Below are 11,028 nucleotides of genomic sequence, written 5' to 3' on the forward strand. Positions count from 1 at the left end.
GAAACACTTCTCGGTTTCGTACGGTATACTTCTTATCTGTGGCGTGATCGCTCTTAGCGTTAATCTATATTGGGTGAGTACTTCGCCTTGTCTATAAAGACAATATTCTGTTTAATAAGAAGAATAAAACCTGGAAGACCTCCTTTTAGCTGTCGCAGTCGATACATAGAGTGGATGATCAAATGCTTATTTCTTCGGCGAGCATTCTTTCCATCTTCATGTACATGTTCTATATGAATTATTTAATACAAGATTTAAACAATGGCAGAGAATGTATTTTTACAGCTTTGTAAGTTCCAGCATAATTCCTGCGTTATTAGCAGCAGTCCATCCGTGCACATACCGGAAATTATCACTATTTACATATTTTGTTCCATTGGAATGCATGTTATTCAATGGAAATTTGTAGATACAATAGCGAATGGTACAGAACGCCAGTATCCATGCAAAAGTTGTTACTGTTCATAATGTTAAGAACACTGAAGGGTGAAACGTTCAACCTGCTGGTTGTGTTCACACCATCGCTCGAAGGTTTCGCGACTGTACTTATCGCTTCAGTTTGCTGAATAATAAAAGTCTGACAGTAGCTCGATTGTATGTATCTGTATTTTCAGTTAGTAAATACGTCAGTATCATATTTCATGGTGATGTACTCCATCCAGTGATATCGTTACCGAGTGATAATGGATTACCAGTCGTAGAAAGCTTGTTGATCGACAAATCAGTTCCATTGTACAGCGATGTAACACTTTTTTATTGCACTATTCAATAAACGTTCATTTGTGAGGAAAGCTGGGTGAATTGTATATTATAAATCTGAATTATCCCTCAAACACTTCACCTGTGTGACACGTATCATTCTCATTGTACACATCCGTGCGCTTCATACACACAGAGTTGATCGAAGTCTGCTCGAGAAACAATTTCACCGGACCAAAGAGCCGATGGTGGTTGAAAATTCGTGAAAAAAATACATTTCTGCAACCTATAATCTCTTTAATAACTACGATTTTGCGAATGTGAGGTAACAGATCAATCGTGTTCATCTTTTTCGGTTTCTATTATGCCTCCACCGAAGATTTCGCAGAGGTAAATTGTATTCTGATAATTAATATTCTTATCTTGATTATTGAAATCTGCTGATAATTCATTTTTCAGTTATTGCGAATAGCAGCTTCCTATTTCATGATGTCCTTACACCAGTAGAACAGTTTACAGGTGGATATCATCTACAGACAATTTTATACGAGTAATAAGTAAATATTCCCGAATCATAAAATAATATTCAATCATATTTTAGTGAATTTTCTGTTCAGAAATTGAAAACAGACGTGGAGATATCTNAGGTACCTCAAAATATGAACGAGTTGCTTTCTGCACTTGCCGTTTAATTCTTGAAATTGTTTTAAGAGATATATAATATTAATTATTATTAACGAAGGCTTGATAAGAGATCGTTCGATTAACATTTGCACATGTATCGTTAGGATAACAGTTATCCCAGTTCATGTTGCGTATACGTAAAGAAGCTTTTCTTATCCGTAAGGAAGACTGCATACGTTTCGAACGATCTCTCGTTGATCTTGGGTCTCGTTGATTACCGAGCAAACGCTTCACGCTTCGTTTGCCAGTCGATCGCCTCCCCGTTTTCGTCGAAGATCGACGTTGACGGGAGTGGATAGAGAGAACAGACGCTTGTAATTTCACGCCGCTGCTTCCCGACCAGATTCCAAGGCGATTTGACTTTTTCGTCGAGGCCGTTGTTCCCCAGAACGATGAGAGGCTCCGAGAGAAATTTCGATCCCTTATCGTGGACGACTCCGACTGAGGAGAGCTGTTCTTTCTGCCAAAGGGGATTACAACGTTTCGCGATGTTTGATAATGTCAGTGTCCGATTACCTGTGGTCAATGTTAGAAGATGCTAATCCCAGATCTCGTTTATAAGAGATGTTCGTCAAAAATAAAATAAATAATAATTTATATCTGAATTTATGCTATTGTTAATACAGTAATATAATATATAATTCGTACGAAAAGCTAAAAATACTGTAGATAATTGAATGTGTGCAAGAGATAGAAACATGAAGAGGATTTCAAGAATAGAGACATTACACGAAACGCGTTGCGGCACTGGCAGTGCGTTACCAGAATTGCAACTACACCCACTGGCGAGCAAAAGAAACGCGTGCTGCATCGAAACGCTATACTACGTAATGCACTTTCATACTGTATAGACGTAGAGCCGTGGTAGCACGCCTTCTCACAACCACAGGTTTCGCTTTATCCTACGATCTCGCGTTACTACGTAGAATTCTGAACAAACGCCAGCAGAGAGACTATCGTTGCCAAATCACTGACGAAATGTTCTTCCATCATCCAGGTTATAACAAAAGCTTTATAAAGAATCGAATTGTACATCCATGGGATTTTTCATATATTTCTTCATGTATAAGTGCTATCCAATTTCACCACCTCTCATCAATTACGATCGATATTATATTAAATAATTATGAAAAATATTAACTTGGGCGTAGCAAGTACGTTTGCATTAATTTAAGCTAATCTGGAATCTGGAAGTAGCTACGTTAACGATGCTCTCCTGGAGCAGCATAAAAAGTGCTCGTTTCCCCTGCAAGCCACCCCCTCGAGAAGGCGAAACCTCCGACCCTTCGAGTGGCGGGAGGGCGGAAAAGTGGAGCATACGAAACTTGTTACTCACGAAAGTGCTTCCGTGACTATCTTCTGAGTCTCGGCCTGTGTAAGTACAAGTGGCTGGGAAGCACGCGAGTATCGTTCCGTGAACGGCTACCCGCTCCCCATACTAATCATATCCGTCTAATTCGTCTCCTGCCTGCGAGCAGTTTTGTTCCAGGATATAGTTTCCACGTGAGAAATGTTATTAGCAGCGCTGTCCGATTGATCAGTTCTCCGAAATAAAAGAGATATAATAAAAATTTCGTTAAGAAAGTTTTGCGACAATGATTGATTCTCAATTTCACATTAGACGTCAGTCAACTGTACATCGAAATTGAATTTCGTGCTAAAACAAGATTCCGAAGAAATAATAACTCTCCGGATCATCCGGATTGAGGATATTCTTATAACAAGCGAAGATTTTCGTGCCGAGTGGTCCCGACTTGGAACTTTATTAAGAAGGTCAAAATTCTTGAAAGAAGAAGAAGAACGAATGCTCGGTTATTACACCTAAATATATCTCCGAAGGATCCTTGGCCTTCTTTTCCTTCTTCTTCTTCCCGTTTTTTTTTTTGCTATAATACGCTATTATTGCCTGCTCGTTATTGCCGCTCGGCGCAATATCAAGCTGCTCATATAACTGCTCTCTTCCGAGCACCTTTTGTATCTTGAACATACAATTTCATCTGGACAACTGTTTTCACAGAGTATAAGAAAATGCTACGATTATTTGCTGCTTGTAAAACATCATATATCTTCGGTTTCTTCATTAATTTTGTAATATCCCTTAACGATCGATTTATGATTTCCCTGAGATCAATTTTTACGAGACTTCCCTGAGTCTGTGAATGATAAAATCGAGTCTCGAAGCATCTGGCGCTGGAAAGCGGATGGGTATTGTTGCTCGAGGGCCAATTTCAACTAGACTACACCCGTTCCACTCCTTCACTCCTGATTTCCCTTAAGCAGCACCATAGACTCGACCTTTCCCACGATGCAACGGCAATAATCATCACAATTCCATTTTATCGTCCATGAACCAGGATACTGGGTAAACGGAATGGAAGCCTGGAAAAATCTTAGGCGGATCCTGCGAGTGGAGTTCTTTTTCCCTGGGCATTAGGTGGACATGTTTGGAGAACGTCGCGTCGTTTGCCGGAAGTGGTTGCCCTTTACTTTACTCACCCGGCAACGAACACGACTTTTCAAGTACCAGACTGCACTTTCAAAAACGAGATTAGATCCGAGCAATAATGAATGAACAGGAAGGAAACAACTGCGAGATCGATTCTTCCGATGAATCAAATCAACGGATGGAGAATTGATCGCGAAGGTCAATCATGGAAAAAGAATTGGGAACACGGCAAGGAGGCAGCGGGACGTAACGCGTATCGAATTGATCGTGATGGTAGATTTAAAACAGCTATCCAGCACGAATTCGCAGGAACGCAGTAGTTATATGTTTCCTTTTTTTTCTCCTTCTCTTTTGCAAATTTAATTTTCGCACGGGGCGGCCGCCGGTCAAAGGTTTCGGGGCGGACCGTAATCGAGGTAATTGAAAACTTACCGTCGCTCCCGCGTTATTGCTTTTTAATTGTCAAATGATATAACGTGATACGTGGAAAGTTCGTGGCTGCAACGCGACAGAATTCAGTATAAATGAGACCGTCGTCGAAATAAAACCTATTATTTAATTCAGCGTCGGTATAATCGGAATTAAACGTTATAATCGACGTTCATAACGGCTGGACCGGCTGAATACGGTGGCAGCGGGGGTGGCGAGAGGCGATTATCCGATAATCGCGTTGTTTGAAATACATAAGTTTCAATCTCGTCGGGCAAATGAATATTCAAACCGTTCGCGTCGTACGTACCGAGCCGTCCGACCGTCCCCGACGATTAAGAACGAACGATAGACACGATTTCCGATTGGAAATATATTTATTGACCGATGGTATTACTTTTCTATATGCGGTGTCCGCGGGGGACGGAAGTCTTTTTTTTATAAACACGGAGAAGTTGCGCGGCCGGGCAACAAGGCAAATTATTATCGGCAATATCGTTTTCGCCCGGCCGGCCGGCCCGAGCCTCGATTGTCATCGAGTCATCGCCGAGATCTGACGTTTTAATTAAAACTTCTCGTCGACGGAGTGCGAAACGTTTCCTGCGGGCCACCGGAGCGGAAGAAGGAAACGAGATGAAAAGGAAACCGGGCGAGCTAATCGACGATAGTACATATCAATCGATATCAGTAGTGGCCGAACTGAAAAAAATTCCAAGTCGTATTTAAACAGAGTTGAATAAATAGAATGAAAAAGATTCAATGAATCCCCGCCGTGGCGAAAGTAATCTATAAAGAAACGTTCCGCTATCAATCAGCCGGACGGCAAAGAGAAATTCATTTCTCCTGACGTTAATTAACCCTCTCTCTAAATAACACCATAAATCAAATACAGCATACTCTGCGCACGTTGCATGTCATACAACCAATTATTATGTACACACGTTACATACAATATTCCAGGATATGTACAGATCCGATATTCAAATATTGATCAGTTCTCTTCATTCTGCGCTCTATCATAAAATCTTGATGCAGAAAAAGAGTTTACCTAAAAGAAAAAGGGGGAAGGGAAAAATCGGGTTAAAGGCCGACGCCGGCTGGCTCCGTTCTAACGAAGTACCGGTTTAATAAGAAGGCCGCGCTGTTAGGTCCTAAGTAAACGAGTTAATCCGACACACCTGTCGAACCGGAAACTGTAGCAGCATCCGATAGACTACATCGTCTAATATATAGATGTATACACGTCGAATCCTTTTAACTTAACGACCTCGTAAACCAGCCGGCCTATTACTACATCGATCCTCGCTTCCTTCCACCCTTTTTTTTATTCCTTCACACTTTTTACAGCCTGGATTGATTTATAAACGACGTGGAAAAACTGATCTGACGTTCCTTCATAATAAATTGTTAAAATCAACTAATTAGTCTATAAATCCTTTCCCTTGCTGATATTTATTTAAAATATATTTCACGTTCTAGCTGCTGGTTTATAATAATGTTATACCTTTTTAATGTGTCCATGGTTCTGACTTTGATTTAAAGTGGAACTCGAAATATAAGCATTTTTCTTCGTGTCGACTGAAGTGACAGTTTATAGAGTAACTATAGTGATTTCCTTTTATTTTTCTTGTTGCAGAATTCTGAAATATCGCTGTTCGAGACGAATATTCGTTTCATGGGAAGTCTGTTGGCCTGTTACTCCCTCACCGGAGACGTGATGTTCCGGGATAAGGCCGCCGAGCTTGGCGAACGGATGTTGCCAGCTTTCCAGACGGAAACCGGAATTCCTCATTCCCTCATCAATCTCCATACCGGGGTAAGTTTCGGGATTTCCCGACCACCTACCCCTACCACGTTTTAATGTTAATCATTTCTAATCCGATGCAATTTGCATGACGATAGTGTTTAGGAACGGTCAAACCAGCTACCGACAGATTCCGATTAAAATGGAATTCGTAGAAACATGTTAATCATGTTCCCGTAATTGCATATCTTGAATTCATCGATTAGATATTTAAAAGGCGTTTAGTATTATTTCTCGTTGTATTAAACCCGATTCGACGCTTCCAACCGAGAATAACCGAAGTATCATAGAACCATGGAATAATTTCCAGCGAGGTGGATTCGGGAAACAGTTTCGATTATTAAATTTTCCAATCTTCGGGCAATCGAGGAATCGTTCCTTGGCAGCCAACTTCGAAAATTCGATTAACCGTCGCGGTAACCGAATCGTTTTAATTATCGCCGTGGTAATTCCCGACCGGGTTTAATATTTATCTTGCGGAGTCGCTCGTATCTATAAACACGGCACGAGTACGGTCTTTTGTTATTTCGTTTAATTGGATCCCCGTCTGGATCCAATCGGTTCCCCCCCTCGTCTCTTCCGGGAAATCGTCTGACGTTCGGAAAATTTTTGCAGGCGAGCAAGAATTACGGCTGGGCGAGCACTGGTTGCAGCATCCTGTCCGAAATTGGCACGATGCACCTCGAGTTCACCTACCTGAGCGACATCACCGGGAATCCGGTTTTCAAGAGCAAGGTGGAGAACGTGAGGAAGGTATTGAAGAACATGGACAAACCGAAGGGTCTCTACCCGAACTACATCCACCCGAAGACTGGGAAATGGGGACAGCGTGAGTGTTTAATCAAATTTGTTCGACCTCCTCCAAGGCTAATTATGTCTTCTTAGATTTTATTACAACGATGTATCCCATTTGCGTTGCATCTCGCGAAACGTAATAGGATTAAAAATTGCGTTTTTGAAAATAATTAGTCTCGAATTATGGGATTATAGTAGTTCATTTCACGATTCGCTCTGTGCGTACGGAACTCTGAACAAACACGATACTGCCCCGTTTTTAATCATTTTTGCCATGAACCGAGTGTGTATAAAACATGAAATTAAAAAGTGGGGCAGGTGGCGATCGATCAAACCGAAAAGGAGAGGAGCGAAATGTCGGATGTAAATACAGCCGGTTGGTTTATTACAGTAATTTCATTTAATAAATCTCGGATCGTTGACCATAGGATTTCGGGGTGAAATAGATTTTTAATCTGACGGCTATCAATTATATCGGAATAGTTTCTGGAGGACAGAGAGAAGGGGGCAAACGGGAGTGTCCGCTCCCGTGGCAACGGGTGCGGCGCGGAGTGACGCTCCTCGGCTTCCTTTTGCGCTCCCGTCTTCTTCTCCAGCGGTAAGACCGGCGCCTCTTTGCCTTCGTCTTCCAGCCGAATATCGCATTTATCATGCCTCGCATCCCCCCGGGCGCTAAATCCTCTCCTTCGCCCGTTGTTCCGCCGACTTTCACCCCTCCCTCACGTGTTTTCCCGTCGCGTCGCATATGACGATCCACCCGGAATGGAATATTTATCATCGCCCTGCCACCGAACCGTCCACCCCTCTCCTTTGTCCATTTTATTATTTTTTTCTCTCCCTGTTTCCCTGCCCGGTTATTTTTGCTGCTCGTTTTCGCACGATCGGGCGACCGTCAGGTCTACGAGACTCTCCTTAAATTTATGGTTCTATTGAATCTCGAGCGTCGGCTAATTACCTGACCGTATTCTTTCCCCGAAGAAATCCGGAGCAGCTGCGAACCTCGCTGTCTTTGAAGTCTACGTCAACCGAGGCAGCTTGTTTAAGACAACGACGTCTTTTTTTAAAAAAAAATATTTCGCAAAGAAGTCTTCGACATTTATACTTTTTACAACGAAGAAGATGATCTTATTAATCCATTGGCCCGGATTCGAGTACGATTGATTTCGACGCAATAACGACGAATGACAGACTGGATAAACGCACGAGTGCCTCAAAGTAATCGTCCCGTTTGACTCGACGGACAAGTTGGTCCGCAGTTTCTCTCGTTTATCGCCGAGCTTTGTTTCTAGCTGAATGGAAAGTTCCCGGCGGGGGTGGAAAGCCGAGAATTACGGAACGGGGTAATCTCAGCGAGCGCGTCCTCCCCTGCTGTTATTAAGATAGAACCCTGTCCGCCCGGGGATTCCGCGGGATTTTCTAAGAGGCCCTCTTCTTTATCTTGAGACTCTCGAAACGTGTAACGAGCTTAAGGGTCGTCGACTAACGGACTCGCCAGTTGTCTTCATGATACTACTACCATTTTCGCACGTGATAAATTCGTCTAATTATTCCTATCTCCTTTCCCGGGATTAAACTGTTCCTCTCGTTTCATTTTTATCTACCGGCTACAAAGTTCCATTAGTAATTAATGTCTCCTGCATGTGCAATTCAAATAAATACTTAGGAAAGTGAAAAAGAAAATCGAGTTTATATAAGACGTCGGATTTATTTGCTAAAAAAAAAATACAGATGTATTTTATACTTCAAACGGATACAAAGAAAGTCTGAGAATAATAACACTGGAAATGTTTTTCTCTAATCGATAACAGATCACATGTCGCTGGGAGGTCTCGGGGACAGCTTCTACGAGTATCTGCTGAAGGCGTGGATCCAGTCGGGAAAGGAGGACGTCGAGGCCCGACAAATGTACGAGGACGCGATCGCCGCGATAGATCAGCACATGATCAAAACGTCGCCGGGCAAGCTGCTGTACGTGTCGGATCTGAAATACGACAAGCTCGAGCACAAAATGGGTCACCTGGCTTGTTTCGCTGGTGAGCTTTGAAGAACATCTCTTCTTTTATCCGAAGCGATAATTCCTTCCTTACAGAACTTCCTCCTTTAAAAACCTATCAGCTTATTTTTCTCTTTGAAATGAAACAAATGGTAGAAACAATTGTCTCGAAGCTATATCGATTTTCGATGGTTAATTATTTGATTGCAGGTGGTATGTTTGCGTTAGGCGCAAGAACCCTACAGAACGACTTCTCCGATAGGTATATGACGGTAGCCGAGGGTCTGACAAACACCTGCCACGAGTCTTACGATAGGAGCTATACAAAACTAGGACCGGAAGCTTTCCATTTCATCGAAGGCAACGAAGCGAAGAGTTTGAAGAACGGCGAGAAGTACTACATCCTTCGGCCAGAGGTAAATTCTAGTCGATCATACAGCCGAGTTAAAATGTTCCAATGAATTTGAAATAAACTGCGGTGATTAAGTTAACGTTAACGATTTTCACTTAACTTTCTAAATAACGAACGTCGTATAAAGGAGACAGTCAGAAACGTTTATTTCCGAGCTTTCGCCGGCCGGTAATGAAAGTTAAAATATTCAATTCAACGCCCGTCAGTAGAGACATCGCAAGCCGAAAATAATGTTCCGAGGTGGAATATTTTTCTTTCAGACCTTCGAGTCGTACTTCGTAATGTGGCGGCTGACGAAGGACCCGAAATACCGCGAATGGGGCTGGGAGGCCGTACAAGCGTTAGAGAAATACTGCCGTGTTCCCGGAGGATTCACGGGACTGCACAACGTTTACATGGTCGACCCGCCGCAGGACGACGTCCAGCAGAGCTACTTCTTCGCAGAAACTCTCAAGGTACGATTACGCTTTTCATCTTAAAATATACTGCATTCCATGAATAAAAATATAGGAATTATGGGTAGTACTGCATTTTATTTGTAATTATCCTATACAATCATTACGTAATGAATTATTATATAAAATTTCTGAAAAATGCATTACTGAATTTAATATACGACACTAACAAATAATTAAACTCCTATTTACGATTCCTCTCGGGCAACGCGAAAGACAGTTTACACCCTTCATTACAAATTATCATTTAATCTTTCCTCGGGTATATAAAACCGCATAGAGGCGGGGGTGAAACATTTCCATAGCGCTCGCAAGGCGTTTAAACTTCTATTAATTCGGTAGGAAGGGGTGGCCACGATCGTTAACAGGTGGCCGAGGCGTTCCTTTCGCATCATTACTAGTTTATCGCGAAAACCGATTAAAAACTGGTCTGTTATCAGTTGTAACGTCGCGTTAAAAATTTCATCGATTTATTAGACTTCGTACGTCGAATCCCGAAGGAACCTCATTAACTGCTCGTGTCTGCTAAGGCGAGTATTTCAAAGCCTCCGCGATGGCAGCTACGCGAATTGCAATTGCGAGGTCGTAACGAGAAGTCTGGAAGAAGCGAATCGAAGTTAAACTGAACTTTGTAGACTTGCTGAGAAGCGAAATTAAATGTTTCATTCTGATGTCGCCGATCTGTATTAGTTGTCAGACTTTATTAACCGACGGTATTAAACATAATGAATGATACTTGTAGTTTAATCGCTCTGTACATACTAAACTAGATTTATAATATGCAACCGTACAACAATTTATAGTATTAATCCTGGATGTAAAACAGTACGTATGACTTAAGGATGTATTGGCTATACAGTCAATCCCAAAAGTTTATGCACTTTAGAAACGCATTTTTTAAAAAGAAATCAGACGTTGGAAGAACATTGCTACTAATAAACAACAACAAAAAATTTTCGATTTTTCCGAAATTTTTCCAAGGGGTACCCCTTCAATTTCTTCCAAATTTTCGTTTTTCGCCAATAACTCCCAAACCGTTGGACATACGGAAAAATTGTATCAGACCTTTTTTGTAGAGGACGAAGAGATCTACAATTTCCATATAAAAATTCTTCGCTAGCGTCAATAGTTAACGAGTAATTTGCAAAAAACTGTTTTTTCGTTTTTCGTCCATAACTCTTTAAATATTGATACTAGCGAAGAATTTTTACATGGAATTTGTAGAGCTCGTCGTCCCCTACAAAATGGTCCTATATATGCCCCCCTACGTCCATCCGTTCGGGAGTTATTGACGAAAAACGAAATTTTTTG

At 41.7% G+C, this 11,028-nt stretch overlaps 2 protein-coding genes across 7 annotated transcripts in view; both read left to right on the forward strand.

Moving 5' to 3' along the window:
• Positions 1-11,028, forward strand: part of alpha-Man-Ia (alpha-Mannosidase class I a) — a 284,265-nt gene that overhangs the window by 267,608 nt on the left and 5,629 nt on the right. For all 3 annotated transcript variants that reach the window (XM_018023628.2, XM_018023629.2, XM_018023631.2), the window contains 5 exons: positions 5,895-6,074; positions 6,678-6,891; positions 8,666-8,890; positions 9,061-9,266; positions 9,523-9,717. In XM_018023628.2, coding sequence (XP_017879117.1) covers positions 5,895-6,074; positions 6,678-6,891; positions 8,666-8,890; positions 9,061-9,266; positions 9,523-9,717 — 1,020 coding nt within the window. The remainder of the gene's footprint in view (positions 1-5,894; positions 6,075-6,677; positions 6,892-8,665; positions 8,891-9,060; positions 9,267-9,522; positions 9,718-11,028) is intronic.
• On the forward strand, positions 13-1,328 carry LOC113464248 (odorant receptor 49b-like). Of its 4 annotated transcripts, none has more exons than XR_003389100.1 (4): positions 13-289; positions 410-531; positions 615-1,218; positions 1,301-1,328. XR_003389100.1 is itself a non-coding variant. In XM_026813060.1 (3 exons), exons 1-3 carry the CDS (start codon positions 183-185, stop codon positions 770-772), a joined length of 387 nt encoding a protein of 128 aa, XP_026668861.1. In that variant the 5' UTR covers positions 13-182; the 3' UTR covers positions 773-1,320. The 4 variants fall into 4 exon arrangements, 2 of the variants coding, with proteins under 2 accessions (XP_026668861.1, XP_026668862.1); XR_003389101.1 differs by having other exon boundaries at positions 615-1,089; positions 1,159-1,320; XM_026813060.1 differs by having other exon boundaries at positions 615-1,320.

This window comes from Ceratina calcarata, unplaced genomic scaffold, assembly GCF_001652005.2.
Source record: "Ceratina calcarata isolate Rehan_Ccalc_2016 unplaced genomic scaffold, ASM165200v1 scaffold308.2, whole genome shotgun sequence".
Lineage (NCBI taxonomy): Eukaryota > Metazoa > Arthropoda > Insecta > Hymenoptera > Apidae > Ceratina > Ceratina calcarata.